This window comes from Oncorhynchus nerka, linkage group LG23 (genome assembly GCF_034236695.1).
Source record: "Oncorhynchus nerka isolate Pitt River linkage group LG23, Oner_Uvic_2.0, whole genome shotgun sequence".
NCBI lineage: Eukaryota > Metazoa > Chordata > Actinopteri > Salmoniformes > Salmonidae > Oncorhynchus > Oncorhynchus nerka.
This window is the reverse complement of record NC_088418.1, coordinates 4,815,949-4,837,084: the sequence shown is the minus strand read 5'-3', so window position 1 is coordinate 4,837,084 and position 21,136 is coordinate 4,815,949. Positions and strand designations below refer to the sequence as shown.

General features: G+C 43.5%; 1 protein-coding gene across 1 annotated transcript in view; it reads right to left on the bottom strand.

Annotated features, from left to right (window-relative positions):
* btbd3b (BTB (POZ) domain containing 3b) overlaps positions 1-16,053 on the bottom strand; it is a 45,027-nt gene extending 28,974 nt beyond the window's left edge. The window contains exon 1 of the mRNA XM_065007797.1: positions 14,832-16,053. Coding sequence (XP_064863869.1) covers positions 14,832-15,172 — 341 coding nt within the window. The 5' untranslated portion in view covers positions 15,173-16,053. The remainder of the gene's footprint in view (positions 1-14,831) is intronic.
* Between the last annotated feature and the right edge of the window lie 5,083 nt (positions 16,054-21,136).

The window sequence follows — 21,136 nt, the reverse complement described above, 5'->3', positions numbered from 1 at the left end:
CTAATTCTCTCTTTCTTTCTCTCTCTCGGAGGACCTGAGCCCTAGGACCGTGCCCCAGGACTACCTGACAGGATGACTCCTTGCTGTCCCCAGTCCACCTGACTGTGCTGCTGCTCCAGTTTCAACTGTTCTGCCTTATTATTATTCGACCATGCTGGTCATTTATGAACATTTGAACATCTTGGTCATGTTCTGTTATAATCTCTACCCGGCACAGCCAGAAGAGGACTGGCCACCCCACATAGCCTGGTTCCTCTCTAGGTTTCTTCCTAGGTTTTGGCCTTTCTAGGGAGTTTTTCCTAGCCACCGTGCTTTTACACCTGCATTGTTTGCTGTTTGGGGTTTTAGGCTGGGTTTCTGTACAGCACTTTGAGATATCAGCTGATGTACGAAGGGCTATATAAATACATTTGATTTGATTTGATTTGATTTGATGACCTGATCCTAGATCACAACTCCTACTGATACTCTTTATGACCTGATCCTAAATCACCATTCCTACTGAGACTCTTTATGACCTGATCCTAGATCACCACTCCTACTGAGACTATGACCTGATCCTAGATGACTATTCCTACTGAGACTCTTTATGACCTGATCCTAGATCCCCTACTCTGAGATTCTTTATGACCTGATCCTAGATCACCTACTCTGAGACTCTTTATGACCTGATCCTAGATCACCTACTCTGAGATTCTTTATGACCTGATCCTAGATCACCTACTCTGAGACTCTTTATGACCTGATCCTAGATCACCTACTCTGAGACTCTTTATAACCTGATCCTAAATCACCACTCCTACTGAGACTCTTTATGACCTGATCCTAGATCACCACTCCTACTGAGACTCTTTATGACCTGATCCTAGATCACCTACTCTGAGATTCTTTATGACCTGATACTAGATCACCACTCCTACTCTAAGATTCTTTATGACCTGATCCTAGATCACCTACTCTGAGACTCTTTATGACCTGATCCTAGATCACCTACTCTGAGACTCTTTATGACCTGATCCTAGATCACCACTCCTACTGAGACTCTTTATGACCTGATCCTAGATCACCACTCCTACTGAGACTCTTTATGACCTGATCCTAGATCACCTACTCTGAGATTCTTTATGACCTGATACTAGATCACCACTCCTACTCTGAGATTCTTTATGACCTGATCCTAGATCACCTACTCTGAGACTCTTTATGACCTGATCCTAGATCACCTACTCTGAGACTCTTTATGACCTGATCCTAGATCACCACTCCTACTGAGACTCTTTATGACCTGATCCTAGATCACCTACTCTGAGACTCTTTATGACCTGATCCTAGATCACCTACTCTGAGACTCTTTATGACCTGATCCTAGATCACCTACTCTGAGACTCTTTATGACCTGATCCTAGATCACCACTCCTACTGAGACTCTTTATGACCTGATCCTAGATCACCTCCCTCTGAGAGATTCTTTATGACCTGATACTAGATCAGTTACCACTGACCTACTCTGAGATTCTTTATGACCTGATCCTAGATCACCACTCACCTGAGACTCTTTATGACCTGATCCTAGATCACCTACTCTCTCTTTATGACCTGATCCTAGATCACCTACTCTGAGACTCTTTATGACCTGATCCTAGATCACCACTCCTACTGAGACTCTTTATGACCTGATCCTAGATCACCATTCCTACTGAGACTCTTTATGACCTGATCCTAGATCACCACTCCTACTGATCACCTACTCTGAGACTATGACCTGATCCTAGATCACTATTCCCTCCTACTGAGACTCTTTATGACCTGATCCTAGATCACCACTCCTACTGAGACTCTTTATGACCTGATCCTAGATCACCCTCCTCTGAGATTCTTTATGACCTGATCCTAGATCACCACTCCTACTGAGACTTATGACCTGAGACTCTCTTTATGACCTGATCCTGATCACTAGATCACCTACTCTGAGACTCTTTATGACCTGATCCTAGATCACCTACTCTGAGACTCTTTATGACCTGATCCTAGATCAGTCCTACTCACCAACTAGATCATCCTCCTACTGAGACTCTTTATGACCTGATCCTAGATCACCATCCTAGATCCTACTGAGACTCTTTATGACCTGATCCTAGATCACCACCACTGACCTGACTGAGACTATGACCTGATCCTAGATCACCACTCTGAGACTCTTTATGACCTACTAGATGAGACTCTTTATGACCTGATCCTAGATCCCCTACTCTGAGATTCTTTATGACCTGATCCTAGATCACCTACTCTGAGACTCTTTATGACCTGATCCTAGATCACCTACTCTGAGATTCTTTATGACCTGATCCTAGATCACCTACTCTGAGACTCTTTATGACCTGATCCTAGATCTCTGAGACTGACCTACTCTGAGACTCTTTATGACCTGATCCTAAATCACCACTCGGAGACTGAGACTCTTTATGACCTGATCCTAGATCACCACTCCACCTGAGACTCTACTGAGACGCTTTATGACCTGATCCTAGATCACCTACTCTGAGATTCTTTATGACCTGATACTAGATCACCACTCCTACTCTGAGATTCTTTATGACCTGATCCTAGATCACCTACTCTGAGACTCTTTATGACCTGATCCTAGATCACCTACTCTGAGACTCTTTATGACCTGATCCTAGATCACCACTCCTACTGAGACTCTTTATGACCTGATCCTAGATCACCACTCCTACTGAGACTCTTTATGACCTGATCCTAGATCACCTACTCTGAGAGACAATGATGACCTGAGTTACTCTGAGACTCTTTATAACCTGATCCTAAAATCACCACTCCTACTGAGACTCTTTATGACCTGATCCTAGATCACCACTCCTACTGAGACTCTTTATGACCTGATCCTAGATCACCTACTCTGAGATTCTTTATGACCTGATACTAGATCACCACTCCTACTCTGAGATTCTTTATGACCTGATCCTAGATCACCTACTCTGAGACTCTTTATGACCTGATCCTAGATCACCTACTCTGAGACTCTTTATGATCTGATCCTAGATCACCACTCCTACTGAGACTCTTTATGACCTGATCCTAGATCACCACTCCTACTGAGACTCTTTATGACCTCATCCTAGATCACCTACTCGGAGACAATGTATGACCTGATCCTAGATCAGTTACTCTGAGACGCTTTATGACCTGATCCTAGATCACCTACTCTGAGATTCTTTCTGACCTGATACTAGATCACCTACTCTGAGACTCTTTATGACCTGATCCTAGATCAGGTACTCTGAGACACTTTATGACCTGATACTAGATCACCTACTCTGAGACTCTTTATGACCTGATCCTAGATCAGCACTCCTACTGAGACTATGACCTGATCCTAGATCACTATTCCTACTGAGACTCTTTATGACCTGATCCTAGATCCCCTACTCTGAGATTCTTTATGACCTGATCCTAGATCACCTACTCTGAGACTATTTATGACCTGATCCTAGATCACCTACTCTGAGATTCTTTATGACCTGATCCTAGATCACCTACTCTGAGACTCTTTATGACCTGATCCTTGATCACCTACTCTGAGACTCTTTATAACCTGATCCTAAATCACCACTCCTACTGAGACTCTTTATGACCTGATCCTAGATCACCACTCCTACTGAGACTCTTTATGACCTGATCCTAGATCACCTACTCTGAGACTCTTTATGACCTGATCCTAGATCACCTACTCTGAGACTCTTTATGACCTAATCCTAGATCACCTACTCTGAGACTCTTTATAACCTGATCCTAAATCACCACTCCTACCGAGACTCTTTATGACCTGATCCTAGATCACCACTCCTACTGAGACTCTTTATGACCTGATCCTAGATCACCTACTCTGAGACTCTTTATGACCTGATCCTAGATACTCTGAGACTCTTTATAACCTGATCCTAAATCACCACTCCTACTGAGACTCTTTATGACCTGATCCTAGATCACCACTCCTACTGAGACTCTTTATGACCTGATCCTAGATCACCTACTCTGAGACTCTTTATGACCTGATCCTAGATCACCTACTCTGAGACTCTTTATGACCTGATCCTAGATCACCTACTCTGAGACTCTTTATGACATGATCCTAGTTCACAACTCCTACTGATACTCTTTATGACCTGATCCTAAATCACCATTCCTACTGAGACTCTTTATGACCTGATCCTAGATCACCACTCCTACTGAGACTATGACCTGATCCTAGATCACTATTCCTACTGAGACTCTTTATGACCTGATCCTAGATCCCCTACTCTGAGATTCTTTATGACCTGATCCTAGATCACCTACTCTGAGACTCTTTTTGACCTGATCCTAGATCACCTACTCTGAGATTCTTTATGACCTGATCCTAGATCACCTACTCTGAGACTCTTTATGACCTGATCCTAGATCACCTACTCTGAGACTCTTTATAACCTGATCCTAAATCACCACTCCTACTGAGACTCTTTATGACCTGATCCTAGATCACCACTCCTACTGAGACTCTTTATGACCTGATCCTAGATCACCTACTCTGAGATTCTTTATGACCTGATACTAGATCACCACTCCTACTCTGAGATTCTTTATGACCTGATCCTAGATCACCTACTCTGAGACTCTTTATGACCTGATCCTAGATCACCTACTCTGAGACTCTTTATGACCTGATCCTAGATCACCACTCCTACTGAGACTCTTTATGACCTGATCCTAGATCACCACTCCTACTGAGACTCTTTATGACCTGATCCTAGATCACCTACTCTGAGACTCTTTATGACCTGATCCTAGATCACCTACTCTGAGACTCTTTATGACCTAATCCTAGATCACCTACTCGGAGACAATGTATGACCTGATCCTAGATCACAACTCCTACTGATACTCTTTATGACCTGATCCTAAATCACCATTCCTACTGAGACTCTTTATGACCTGATCCTAGATCACCTCCTACTGAGACTATGACCTGATCCTAGATCCTACTGAGACTCTTTATGACCTGATCCTAGATCCCCTACTCTGAGATTCTTTATGACCTGATCCTAGATCACCTACTCTGAGATTCTTTATGACCTGATACTAGATCACCACTCCTACTCTGAGATTCTTTATGACCTGATCCTAGATCACCTACTCTGAGACTCTTTATGACCTGATCCTAGATCACCTACTCTGAGACTCTTTATGACCTGATCCTAGATCACCACTCCTACTGAGACTCTTTATGACCTGATCCTAGATCACCACTCCTACTGAGACTCTTTATGACCTGATCCTAGATCACCTACTCGGAGACAATGTATGACCTGATCCTAGATCAGTTACTCTGAGACGCTTTATGACCTGATCCTAGATCACCTACTCTGAGATTCTTTATTACCTGATACTAGATCACCTACTCTGAGACTCTTTATGACCTGATCCTAGATCAGGTACTCTGAGACACTTTATGACCTGATACTAGATCACCTACTCTGAGACTCTTTATGACCTGATCCTAGATCAGCACTCCTACTGAGACTATGACCTGATCCTAGATCACAACTCCTACTGATACTCTTTATGACCTGATCCTAAATCACCATTCCTACTGAGACTCTTTATGACCTGATCCTAGATCACCACTCCTACTGAGACTATGACCTGATCCTAGATCACTATTCCAACTGAGACTCTTTATGACCTGATCCTAGATCACCTACTCTGAGATTCTTTATGACCTGATCCTAGATCACAACTCCTACTGAGATTCTTTATGACCTGATAGTAGATCTCCTTCTCTGAGACTCTTTATGACCTGATCCTAGATCACCACTCCTACTGAGACTCTTTATGACCTGATCCTAGATCACCACTCCTACTGAGACTCTTTATGACCTGATCCTAGATCACCACTCCTACTGAGACTCTTTATGACCTGATCCTAGATCACCTACTCGGAGACAATGTAGGACCTGATCCTAGATCAGTTACTCTGAGACGCTTTATGACCTGATCCTAGATCACCTACTCTGAGATTCTTTATGACCTGATACTAGATCACCTACTCTGAGACTCTTTATGACCTGATCCTAGATCAGGTACTCTGAGACACTTTATGACCTGATACTAGATCACCTACTCTGAGACTCTTTATGACCTGATCCTAGATCAGGTACTCTGAGACACTTTATGACCTGATCCTAGATCACCTACTCTGAGACTCTTTATGACCTGATCCTAGATCACCTACTCGGAGACAATGTATGACCTGATCCTAGATCAGTTACTCTGAGACGCTTTATGACCTGATCCTAGATCAGCTACTCTGAGACACTTTATGACCTGATACTAGATCACCTACTCTGAGACTCTTTATGACCTGATCCTAGATCAGCACTCCTACTGAGACTCTTTATGATCTGATCCTAGATCACCACTCCTACTGAGACTCTTTATGACCTGATCCTAGATCACAACTCCTACTGAGACTATGACCTGATCCTAGATCACAACTCCTACTGATACTCTTAATGACCTGATCCTAAATCACCATTCCTACTGAGACTCTGTATGACCTGATCCTAGATCACCACTCCTACTGAGACTATGACCTGATCCTAGATCACTATTCCTACTGAGACTCTTTATGACCTGATCCTAGATCCCCTACTCTGAGATTCTTTATGACCTGATCCTAGATCACCTACTCTGAGACTCTATATGACCTGATCCTAGATCAACTACTCCGGGATTCTTTATGACCTGATACTAGATCACCTACTCTGAGACTCTTTATGACCTGATCCTAGATCAGCACTCCTACTGAGACTATGACCTGATCCTAGATCACTATTCCTACTGAGACTCTTTATGACCTGATCCTAGATCCCCTACTCTGAGATTCTTTATGACCTGATCCTAGATCACCTACTCTGAGACTATTTATGACCTGATCCTAGATCACCTACTCTGAGATTCTTTATGACCTGACCTGATCACCTACTCTGAGACTCTTTATGACCTGATCCTGATCACCTACTCTGAGACTCTTTTACCTGATCCTGATCACCACTCCTACATGACCACTAGATCCTACTGAGACTCTTTATGACCTGATCCTAGATCACCACTCCTACTGAGACTCTTTATGACCTGATCCTAGATCACCTACTCTGAGACTCTTTATGACCTGATCCTAGATCACCTACTCTGAGACTCTTTATGACCTAATCCTAGATCACCTACTCTGAGACTCTTTATAACCTGATCCTAAATCACCACTCCTACCGAGACTCTTTATGACCTGATCCTAGATCACCACTCCTACTGAGACTCTTTATGACCTGATCCTAGATCACCTACTCTGAGACTCTTTATGACCTGATCCTAGATCACCTACTCTGAGACTCTTTATAACCTGATCCTAAATCACCACTCCTACCGAGACTCTTTATGACCTGATCCTAGATCACCACTCCTACTGAGACTCTTTATGACCTGATCCTAGATCACCTACTCTGAGACTCTTTATGACCTGATCCTAGATCACCTACTCTGAGACTCTTTATGACCTAATCCTAGATCACCTACTCGGAGACAATGTATGACCTGATCCTAGATCACAACTCCTACTGATACTCTTTATGACCTGATCCTAAATCACCATTCCTACTGAGACTCTTTATGACCTGATCCTAGATCACCACTCCTACTGAGACTATGACCTGATCCTAGATCACTATTCCTACTGAGACTCTTTATGACCTGATCCTAGATCACCTACTCTGAGACTCTTTATGACCTAATCCTAGATCACCTACTCGGAGACAATGTATGACCTGATCCTAGATCACAACTCCTACTGATACTCTTTATGACCTGATCCTAAATCACCATTCCTACTGAGACTCTTTATGACCTGATCCTAGATCACCACTCCTACTGAGACTATGACCTGATCCTAGATCACTATTCCTACTGAGACTCTTTATGACCTGATCCTAGATCCCCTACTCTGAGATTCTTTATGACCTGATCCTAGATCACCTACTCTGAGACTCTTTTTGACCTGATCCTAGATCACCTACTCTGAGATTCTTTATGACCTGATCCTAGATCACCTACTCTGAGACTCTTTATGACCTGATCCTAGATCACCTACTCTGAGACTCTTTATAACCTGATCCTAAATCACCACTCCTACTGAGACTCTTTATGACCTGATCCTAGATCACCACTCCTACTGAGACTCTTTATGACCTGATCCTAGATCACCTACTCTGAGATTCTTTACTCTGAGATTCTTTATGACCTGATACTAGATCACCACTCCTACTCTGAGATTCTTTATGACCTGATCCTAGATCACCTACTCTGAGACTCTTTATGACCTGATCCTAGATCACCTACTCTGAGACTCTTTATGACCTGATCCTAGATCACCACTCCTACTGAGACTCTTTATGACCTGATCCTAGATCACCACTCCTACTGAGACTCTTTATGACCTGATCCTAGATCACCTACTCTGAGACTCTTTATGACCTGATCCTAGATCAGGTACTCTGAGACACTTTATGACCTGATACTAGATCACCTACTCTGAGACTCTTTATGACCTGATCCTAGATCACCACTCCTACTGAGATTCTTTATTACCTGATACTAGATCACCTACTCTGAGACTCTTTATGACCTGATCCTAGATCAGGTACTCTGAGACACTTTATGACCTGATACTAGATCACCTACTCTGAGACTCTTTATGACCTGATCCTAGATCAGCACTCCTACTGAGACTATGACCTGATCCTAGATCACAACTCCTACTGATACTCTTTATGACCTGATCCTAAATCACCATTCCTACTGAGACTCTTTATTACCTGATCCTAGATCACCACTCCTACTGAGACTATGACCTGATCCTAGATCACTATTCCAACTGAGACTCTTTATGACCTGATCCTAGATCACCTACTCTGAGATTCTTTATGACCTGATCCTAGATCACAACTCCTACTGAGATTCTTTATGACCTGATAGTAGATCTCCTTCTCTGAGACTCTTTATGACCTGATCCTAGATCACCACTCCTACTGAGACTCTTTATGACCTGATCCTAGATCACCACTCCTACTGAGACTCTTTATGACCTGATCCTAGATCACCACTCCTACTGAGACTCTTTATGACCTGATCCTAGATCACCTACTCGGAGACAATGTAGGACCTGATCCTAGATCAGTTACTCTGAGACGCTTTATGACCTGATCCTAGATCACCTACTCTGAGATTCTTTATGACCTGATACTAGATCACCTACTCTGAGACTCTTTATGACCTGATCCTAGATCAGGTACTCTGAGACACTTTATGACCTGATACTAGATCACCTACTCTGAGACTCTTTATGACCTGATCCTAGATCAGGTACTCTGAGACTCTTTATGACCTGATCCTAGATCACCTACTCTGAGACTCTTTATGACCTGATCCTAGATCAGCTACTCTGAGACTATTTATGACCTGATCCTAGATCAGTTACTCTGAGACGCTTTATGACCTGATCCTAGATCAGCTACTCTGAGACACTTTATGACCTGATACTAGATCACCTACTCTGAGACTCTTTATGACCTGATCCTAGATCAGCACTCCTACTGAGACTCTTTATGATCTGATCCTAGATCACCACTCCTACTGAGACTCTTTATGACCTGATCCTAGATCACAACTCCTACTGAGACTATGACCTGATCCTAGATCACAACTCCTACTGATACTCTTTATGACCTGATCCTAAATCACCATTCCTACTGAGACTCTGTATGACCTGATCCTAGATCACCACTCCTACTGAGACTATGACCTGATCCTAGATCACTATTCCTACTGAGACTCTTTATGACCTGATCCTAGATCCCCTACTCTGAGATTCTTTATGACCTGATCCTAGATCACCTACTCTGAGACTCTATATGACCTGATCCTAGATCAACTACTCCGGGATTCTTTATGACCTGATACTAGATCACCTACTCTGAGACTCTTTATGACCTGATCCTAGATCAGGTACTCTGAGACTCTTTATGACCTGATCCTAAATCACCATTTCTACTGAGACTCTTTATGACCTGATCCTAGATCACCACTCCTACTGAGACTATGACCTGATCCTAGATCACTATTCCTACTGAGACTCTTTATGACCTGATCCTAGATCACCTACTCTGAGATTCTTTATGACCTGATCCTAGATCACAACTCCTACTGAGATTCTTTATGACCTGATAGTAGATCTCCTACTCTGAGACTCTTTATGACCTGATCCTAGTTCACAACTCCTACTGAGACTCTTTATGACCTGATCCTAGATCACCACTCCTACTGAGACTCTTTATGACCTGATCCTAGATCACCACTCCTACTTAGACTCTTTATGACCTGATCCTAGATCACCACTCCCACTGAGACTCTTTATGACCTGATTCTACATTACCACTCCTACTGAGACTCTTTATGACCTGATCCTAGATCACCATTCCTACTGAGACGCTTTATGACCTGATCCTAGATCACCATTCCTACTCTGATACTGACCCTGGTCCTCACCGTCCATATACAATAGTTGTGTTCGTTGTGATCTACAGGTTAAACTAATCCTATATCTGCACTCCTACTAAAATGGTTTCTGGAAAACCAGGGAGTTTGGGGAACGTTACTGTAATGTTTTAACCCTACTCAATACCCGGATAACCTGCTCTGTGTCCTGGCTCTAGAGGAGAGTTCCCAGGCTGGTCCAGGCTCTAGAGGAGAGTTCCCAGGCTGGTCCAGGCTCTAGAGGAGAATAACCAGGCTGGTCCTGGCTTTAGAGGAGAGCACCCAGGATGGTCCGGGCTCTAGAGGAGAGTACCCAGGCTGGTCCAGGCTCTAGAGGAGAGTACCCAGGCTGGTCCAGGCTCTAGAGGAGAGTACCCAGGTTGGTCCTGGCTCTAGAGGAGAGTACCCAGGCTGGTCCAGGCTCTAGAGGAGAGTACCCAGGCTGGTCCAGGCTCTAGAGGAGAGTACCCAGGCTGGTCCTGGCTCTAGCGGAGAGTACCCAGGCTGGTCCTGGTTCCAGAGGAGAATATCCTGCTCTGTGTCCTGGCTCTAGAGGAGAGTACCCAGGCTGGTCCAGGCTCTAGAGGGGAGTCCCCAGGCTGGTCCAGGCTCTAGAGGAGAATAACCTGGTCAGTGTTCTGGCTCTAGAGGAGAATAACCAGGCTGGTCCTGGCTCTAGAGGAGAATAACCTGATCTGTGTCCTGGCTCTAGAGGAGAGTACCCAGGCTGGTCCAGGCTCAAGAGGAGAATAACAAGGCTGGTCCTGGCTCTAGAGGAGAGTACCCAGGCTGGTCCAGGCTCTAGAGGAGAGTACCCAGGCTGGTCCTGGATCTATAGTAGATGCTTTCTCAGTGCTCAGGCCAAGTTACACTATGATTGCCTGTGCATGGGTCTACAAGATGATGATTCCTGTTCAGCCTGTGGTACACAGTTACTGTACCTATCTCACTCATATAGTAGTGTACAAACCTGTTCTGGGTTGAGAGCCCCCAAACTGAGTTCTGGACCTTGTAGTCAGATCCGTTATGTTTTTCATTCTTCCTCTCATATAAGGGACTGATTAAGACCACCACTACTACAGACTTTGTGGGGTAAGATATGAATACACCTGCTCTACCAAGTGCTGAGGTAACATTACAGTTTGATTCCCTGGTCTGTGTTCTAGAAGATGCTGAGGTAACATTACAGTATGATTCCCTGGTCTGTGTTCTAGAAGATGCTGAGGTAACATTACAGTATGATTCCCTGGTCTGTGTTCTAGAAGATGCTGAGGTAACATTACAGTATGATTCCCTGGTATGTGTTCTAGAAGATGCTGAGGTAACATTACAGTATGATTCCCTGGTCTGTGTTCTAGAACATGTTGAGATTCTGTTATAGTATGATTCCCTGGTCTGTGTTCTAGAAGATGTCGAGGTTACATTACAGTATGATTCCCTGGTCTGTGTTCTAGAAGATGTTGAGGTTACATTACAGTATGATTCCCTGGTCTGTGTTCTAGAAGATGTTGAGGTTACATTACCGTATGATTCCGTGGTCTGTGTTCTAGAACATGTTGAGATTCTGTTATAGTATGATTCTCTGGTCTGTGTTCTAGAAGATGTTGAGGTTACATTACAGTATGATTCCCTGGTCTGTGTTCTAGAAGATGCTGAGGTAACATTACAGTATGATTCCCTGGTCTGTGTTCTAGAAGATGTTGAGGTAACATTACAGTATGATTTCCTGGTCTGTGTTCTAGAATATGTTGACGTAACATTACAGTATGATTCCCTGGTCTGTGTTCTTGAAGATGCTGAGGTAACATTACAGTATGATTCCCTGGTCTGTGTTCTAGAAGATGCTGAGGTTACATTACAGTATGATTCCCTGGTTTGTGTTCTAGAATATGTTGAGGTTACATTACAGTATGATTCCCTGTTTGTGTTCAAGAATATGTTGACGTAACATTACAGTTTGATTCCCTGGTCTGTGTTCTAGAATATGTTGAGGTTACATTACAGTATGATTCCCTGTTTGTGTTCAAGAATATGTTGACGTAACATTACAGTTTGATTCCCTGGTCTGTGTTCTAGAAGATGCTGAGGTTACATTACAGTATGATTCCCTGTTTGTGTTCTAGAATATGTTGAGGTTACATTACAGTATGATTCCCTGGTCTCTGTTCTAGAAGATGCTGAGGTTACATTACAGTATGATTCCCTGGTCTGTGTTCTTGAAGATGCTGAGGTTACATTACAGTATGATTCCCTGGTCTGTGTTCTAGAACATGTTGAGATTCTGTTATAGTATGATTCCCTGGTCTCTGTTCTAGAAGATGTTGAGGTTACATTACAGTATGATTCCCTGGTCTGTGTTCTAGAACATGTTGAGATTCTGTTATAGTATGATTCCCTGGTCTCTGTTCTAGAAGATGTTGAGGTTACATTACAGTATGATTCCCTGGTCTCTGTCCTAGAAGATGTTGAGATTCTGTTACTGTATGATTCCCTGGTCTCTGCTCACTGTCCAGCCTGGGACCTGACCCAGAACAGCAAAGTGTAAATATCCAAAAGGAGCTAGTGAACATGAGTAAGTTAGTGTCACCTACTTCTGTAGCATGAGTTAGTTAGTTAGTTAGTGTCACCTACTCTCCTAGTATATGAGTTTGTTAGTGTCATCTACCTGTCTAGTATATGAGTTAGTTAGTTAGTGTCACCTACCTGTCTAGTATATGAGTTAGTTAGTTAGTTAGTGTCACCTACCTGTCTAGTATATAAGTTAGTTAGTTAGTGTCATCTACCTGTCTAGTATATAAGTTAGTTAGTTAGTGTCACCTACCTCTCTAGTATATGAGTTAGTTCGTTAGTGTCACCTACCTCTCTAGTATATGAGTTAGTTAGTTAGTGTCACCTACCTGTCTAGTATATGAGTTAGTTAGTTAGTTAGTGTCACTACCTGTCTAGTATATAAGTTAGTTAGTTAGTGTCATCTACCTGTCTAGTATATGAGTTAGTTAGTTAGTGTCACCTACCTCTCTAGTATATAAGTTAGTTAGTTAGTGTCACCTACCTGTCTAGTATATGAGTTTGTTAGTTAGTTAGTGTCACCTACCTCTCTAGAATAGGGGTTAGTTAGTTAGTGTCATCTACCTGTCTAGTATATGAGTTAGTTAGTTAGTGTCACCTACCTGTCTAGTATATGAGTTAGTTAGTTAGTTAGTTAGTGTCACCTACCTGTCTAGTATATGAGTTTGTTAGTTAGTTAGTGTCACCTACCTCTCTAGAATAGGGGTTAGTTAGTTAGTGTCATCTACCTGTCTAGTATATGAGTTAGTTAGTTAGGTAGTGTCACCTACCTGTCTAGTATATAAGTAAGTTAGTGTCACCTACCTGTCTAGTATATGAGTTAGTTAGTTAGTTAGTTAGTGTCACCTACCTCTCTAGAATAGGGGTTAGTTAGGTTAGTTAGTTAGTTAGTTAGTTAGTTAGTTAGTTAGTTAGTTAGTGTCACCTACCGCTCTAGTATATGAGTTAGTTGTTAGTTAGTTTTACCTACCTCTTTAGTATATGAGTTAGTTAGTTAGTGTGACCTACCTCTCTAGTATATGAGTGAGTTAGTTAGTGTCACCAACCTCTCTTGTATATTAGTTAGTTAGTTAGTTAGTTAGTTAATTAGTTAGTTAGTTAGTTAGTTAGTTAGTCAGTCAGTTAGCTAGTTAACTAGTTAGCTAGTTAGTTAGTTCACCTTCCTCTCTCATATATTAGGGTAGTTAGTTAGTGTCACCTATCTATCTAGTATATGAGTTAGTTAGTTCTTTAGTTAGTGTCAACTACCTCTATGGTATATGAGTTAGTTAGTTAGTTTTACCTACCTCTTTAGTATATGAGTTAGTTCGTTAGTTAGTTAGTTAGTGTGACCTACCTCTCTTGTATATGAGTTAGTTTGTTTGTTGGTTAGTTAGTTAGTTAGTTAGTCAGTCAGTTAGCTAGTTAGCTAGTTAGTTAGTTCACCTTCCTCTCTCATATATTAGTGTAGTTAGTTAGTGTCACCTATCTATCTAGTATATGAGTTAGTTAGTTCTCTAGTTAGTGTCACCTACCTCTCTAGTATGTGTATTAGTTAGTTTGTTTCAACTATATATATATATATTATATGGGTTAGTTAGTTTGTTAGTTAGTAACTTGGTTAGTTAGTTAGTGTCACCTACCTCTCTCGTATGGTAGAGTACAGCCCCTGCCAGTTACAGTTCTGAATTGTATTGTTATTATTCAGGTTCTGTTGTTGGTACTCCTGCACTGTGGCCGACGACCCTCCACCCTGCTTCTTAGCACTGGGGAATATATCTGCTGCCATCTTCTTCTTCTTCTTCAGGGTAATGATCTCGTAGCACACCGGCGGCAGCTTGGACCCGGTACTACCCCCGGAAGCGCCACCGACGTTAACTGTCTTTTTGGAGCTCTTCGAGCTCGCCGACTTGCTCTTAACTGACTCTGGGAGCATCAAGAGGAATGTCAGACATTTCATTTTACGGTCCTTGGCATCGACCATGAGTGTGTTGTTCTGCAGAGCAGTGGGAGAGTATGCAGAGAAAAGACATCAACTGGCAGAGTAGAAGTGGAAGAGGAGGACAGAGGTGCCGAGGAGGGGGAGAAGGAGGATGCTCAGACAGGACAGTGGTATCAGAGAGTTGTGCAGTAGCAGAAAAACAGTAGCAACAACGAGCAACGAGCTCAGTTCATCAGTCAGTCAAAAATAAATACTTGAGTAGGAAATCAGTCAGTAAGAATGTGTCAGACATTGAGAAATCCTCTCCTACTCCAAATGTGTCTTCAGTAGCAGAATGAGAGAGTAGTGCAGAGAAACCAGCTCAGAAACACCCCTGCACTCCTACTGTATGATTGACTCAGCTGTTAGGGAGCAAACAGTCCCAGTACGGGTTATCCTTCTCTTGCCTTGACTTCTTTCTGAATATAGACAGAATCCAATGTTTTTTTCTGAATATAGACAGAATCCAATGTTTTCTTCTGAAGAGAAACAGGAACAATCTGACAAATCCAATGGATGATCCTAAGGGACGTTTCCTTTCACCTAGTTTTCCTTTTTTAAGTTTGATCTTCGTGACAGACGATGTTTGTCCCAGATAACGTACCAATGATGTCCTTATTGAAATCACTCTTCGCCGCTCTCTCCTCCTCTCCTCTGCTGTGCGCTGGTGTGACAGCCTAGAGATTTAGTGGAGATGCAGTGGTCCTGAGGCAGACAGCCTGTTTTCTCTCTCTCTCTCTTTCTCTCTCTCTGTCTCTCTGTCTCTCTCTCTCTCTCTCTCTCTCTCTCTCTCTCTCTCTCTGTCTCTCTCTCTTTCTCTCTGTCTCTCTCTCTCTCTCTCTCTCTCTCTCTCTCTCTCTCTCTCTCTCTCTCTCTCTCTCTCTCCGTTTCTCAGCTCCTGTCTCTCCGGTCTCTGGCTCCTCTCCCCACCTCCTGTATTATGCTGACTACAGCGGATGAATGGATGAGCACAGAAAAGAGGAGAGAAGAGAGAGAAAACTAGAGAAACCCCCCCCCATCAAACGGCACAAGGCATCCTCCGCAGCCTCGGCCAATAGGCACGCTCAGGCCTCCTGATTGGCCGCAGCTGAGTGCGGTACCTACTAGGATATGCTAAGTGAACTCCTTCTATTAAAGTGACAGCCATGGCCCCTAATAATGATACACTATTTGGCTGCACCCTATTCCCTATTTAGAGCTCTGATCCTATCTAATGTAGTTTATAGTGAATAGGGTGACATTTTGGACGAGAACACATACAACATATTCATATACTGTTTAATTTACATACTCTGTAAACTTCAAGCATTCTGCTTCTCCCACATATGTATTTGATATTGTAAATATTGTAAATACAAATGCTAATTTCTAAGCGTCTTTGTAAGGGGTGGAATTTGCTTTTTTTTTTACATTCTATATTCATACAGTTGAATTCCACACGGGGATTCAGTCACACAAATGTTAATGCAGTATATTTACATAGTTAGGGACATTTGAAGAAAGGTCGTTTAATTGTAGGATTATTCGTTTGTAGGATATAATAATCAGTTATTTACTACTATAATTATTATATCTGTATTTATAAGGGAGCCAATGTCACTGCAGGTAATTCTTCTTTCTTTCTTTTTTTTTTTAACCTTTATTTAACCAGGGAAGTCAGTTAAGAACAAATTCTTATTTTCAATGACGGCCTAGGAACAGTGGGTTAACTGCCTCGTTCAGGGGCAGAACGACAGATTTGTACCTTGTCAGCTCAGGGGTTTGAACTGACCAACGCTCTAACCACTAGGCTACCTGCCGCCCCTCCACTCTAACCACTAGGCTACCTGCCGCCCCTCCACTCTAACCACTAGGCTACCTGCCTTCCCTCCACTCTAACCACTAGGCTACCCTGCCGTTCCCGGCCAGAACACGCTGCCGTCTTTGACCTGCCTTGGTCTCTTTGGGCTATACATCCAAGCCACTCTATGTGTAACACATTGAAGCAACTATTTCTAAGTAAGACTGTTCTCATTCTAGAGGAGTGATATGTTGGCATTAGGCAGCCTGATATCTTCTAGAGGAGTGATATATTGGCACTAGGCAGCCTGGTATCTTCTAGAGGAGTGATATATTGGCACTAGGCAGTCTGATATCTTCTAGAGGAGTGATATATTGGCACTAGGCAGTCTGATATCTTCTAGAGGAGTGATATATTGGCACTAGGCAGCCTGATATCTTCTAGAGGAGTGATATGTTTGCACTAGGCAGCCGTTCAACGGGCATGACGGTTTGGTATTGCATCGATTTTCTAACGTGAAGTTTTGAAGTTAAGTGAGATTTTACACGTGATGACAAAAAAAGTTACTCTCATTAGATGAATCGTAGCACCTTTAACACCAGCTGCTAAAGGACAATGTGTGCAACACTGTAATATTTTCGTATGTTTTTAAATCTGACTGTAGCACACTGTAAGTAGTCTACAGTGATGTGCTTCCTTATCACTGCAAAGAGGTATTTGGTCATGTTTGTGAAGTTAACTGAAAAGAAAAGAAAAGCCAGTATCATTGCTGTTTACTCTTACATGTCAGCCTCTTGGTCTTGGTCTGAGATTTATGGTTCCGAGGAAAATAATAACCAACCCTGTGCCAACATATAACTCCTATAGAAGATACCAGGTTGACTAGTGCCAACATATAACTCCTATAGAAGATACCAGGTTGACTAGTGCCAACATTTAACTCCTATAGAAGATACCAGGTTGACTAGTGCGAACATATAACTCCTATAGAAGATACAGGTTGACTAGTGCCAATATATCACTCCTCTAGAAGATACCAGGTTGACTAGTGCCAATATATAACTCCTATAGAAGATACCAGGTTGACTAGTGCCAATATATCAGTCCTCTAGAAGATACCAGGTTGACTAGTGCCAATATATAACTCCTCTAGAAGAAACCAGGTTGACTAGTGCCAATATATCACTCCTCTAGAAGAAACCAGGTTGACTAGTGTCAATATATAACTCCTCAAGAAGAAACCAGGTTGACTAGTCCCAATATATAACTCCTCTAGAATAAACCAGGTTGACTAGTGCCAACATATATCTCCTATAGAAGAAACCAGGTTGACTAGTGCCAAAATATAACTCCTCTAGAAGACACCAGGTTGACTAGTGCCTACATATAACTCCTATAGAAGATACCAGGCTGCCTAGTGCCAACATATCACTCCTCTAGAATATATCAGGCTGCCTAATGCCAATATATCACTCCTCTAGAAGATACCAGGCTGCCTAGTGCCAATATATCACTCCTCTAGAAGATACCAGGCTGCCTAGTGCCAATATATCACTCCTCTAGAAGATATCAGGCTGCCTAATGCCAATATATCACTCCTCTAGTAGATATCAGGCTGCCTAGTGCCAACATATCACTCTAGAATATATCAGGCTGCCTAGTGCCAATATATCACTCCTCTAGTAGATATCAGGCTGCCTAGTGCCAACATATCACTCCTCTAGAATATATCAGGCTGCCTAGTGCCAATATATCACTCCTCTGGTAGATATCAGGCTGCCTAGTGCCAATGCTTCACTCCTCTAGAAGATATCAGGCTGCCTAGTGCCAATATATCACTCCTCTAGAAGATATCAGGCTGCCTAGTGCCAATATATCACTCCTCTAGAAGATATCAGGCTGCCTAGTGCCAACATATTACTCCTCTAGAAGATATCAGGCTGCCTAGTGCCAATATATCACTCCTCTAGAAGATATCAGGCTGCCTAATGCCAATATATTTACATTTACATTTAAGTCATTTAGCAGACGCTCTTATCCAGAGCGACTTACAAATTGGTGCTTTCACCTTATGACATCCAGTGGAACAGCCACTTTACAATAGTGCATCTAGGTCTTTTAAGGGGGGGAGGGGGTGAGAAGGATTACTTTATCCTATCCTAGGTATTCCTTAAAGAGGTGGGGTTTCAGGTGTCTCCGGAAGGTGGTGATTGACTCCGCTGTCCTGGCGTCGTGAGGGAGTTTGTTCCACCATTGGGGGGCCAGAGCAGCGAACAGTTTTGACTGGGCTGAGCGGGAACTGTACTTCCTCAGTGGTAGGGAGGCGAGCAGGCCAGAGGTGGATGAACGCAGTGCCCTTGTTTGGGTGTAGGGCCTGATCAGAGCCTGGAGGTACTGAGGTGCCGTTCCCCTCACAGCTCCGTAGGCAAGCACCATGGTCTTGTAGCGGATGCGAGCTTCAACTGGAAGCCAGTGGAGAGAGCGGAGGAGCGGGGTGATGTGAGAGAACTTGGGAAGGTTGAACACCAGACGGGCTGCGGCGTTCTGGATGAGTTGTAGGGGTTTAATGGCACAGGCAGGGAGCCCAGCCAACAGCGAGTTGCAGTAATCCAGACGGGAGATGACAAGTGCCTGGATTAGGACCTGCGCCGCTTCCTGTGTGAGGCAGGGTCATTACTCTGCGGATGTTGTAGAGCATGAACCTACAGGAACGGGCCACCGCCTTGATGTTATTTGAGAACGACAGGGTGTTGTCCAGGATCACGTCAAGGTTCTTAGCGCTCTGGGACGAGGACACAATGGAGTTGTCAACCGTGATGGCGAGATCATGGAACGGGCAGTCCTTCCCCGGGAGGAAGAGCAGCTCCGTCTTGCCGAGGTTCAGCTTGAGGTGATGGTCCGTCATCCACACTGATATGTCTGCCAGACATGCAGAGATGCGATTCGCCACCTGGTCGTCAGAAGGGGGAAAGGAGAAGATTAATTGTGTGTCGTCTGCATAGCAATGATAGGAGAGACCATGTGAGGTTATGACAGAGCCAAGTGACTTGGTGTATAGCGAGAATAGGAGAGGGCCTAGAACAGAGCCCTGGGGGACACCAGTGGTGAGAGCACGTGGTGAGGAGACGGATTCTCGCCACGCCACCTGGTAGGAGCGACCTGTCAGGTAGGACGCAATCCAAGCGTGGGCCGCGCCGGAGATGCCCAACTCGGAGAGGGTGTTGAGGAGGATCTGATGGTTCACAGTATCGAAGGCAGCCGATAGGTCTAGAAGGATGAGAGCAGAGGAGAGAGAGTTAGCTTTAGCAGTGCGGAGCGCCTCCGTGATACAGAGAAGAGCAGTCTCAGTTGAATGACTAGTCTTGAAACCTGACTGATTTGGATCAAGAAGGTCATTCTGAGAGAGATAGCGGGAGAGCTGGCCAAGGACGGCACGTTCAAGAGTTTTGGAGAGAAAAGAAAGAAGGGATACTGGTCTGTAGTTGTTGACATCGGAGGGATCGAGTGTAGGTTTTTTCAGAAGGGGTGCAACTCTCGCTCTCTTGAAGACAATATATCACTCCTCTAGAAGATATCAGGCTTCCTAGTGCCAACATATCACTCCTCTAGAAGATATCAGGCTGCCTAGTGCCAATATATCACTCCTCTAGAAGATATCAGGCTGCCTAGTGCCAACATATCACTCCTCTAGAAGATATCAGGCTGCCTAGTGCCAATATATCACTCCTCTAGAAGATTTCAGGCTGCCTAGTGCCAACATATCACTCCTCTAGAAGATATCAGGCTGCCTAATGCCAACATATCACTCCTCTAGAAGATATTAGGCTGCCTAGTGCCAATATATCACTCCTCTAGAAGATATCAGGCTGCCTAGTGCCAATATATCACTCCTCTAGAAGATATCAGGCTGCCTAGTGCCAATGTTTCACTTCTCCTTGCAGCAATGCTGTATAATACTGTACCCTGTGTGTGTGTGTGTGTTCTCCCATCATGCAACAACATTATAAACTACTGTAACCTGAAAGCCACTGGAGACGTTACCTTGGTAACCATATCCACAGCAGCATCAAGACTGGCAGAAAAAGGTGGCGGTAGATATGGGGGGATGTGGACTTAATGATAAGGGGGAGGAATGGGACCTAATTGTGTAGGAATTTAATGGTAAGGGGGAGGAATGGGACCTAATG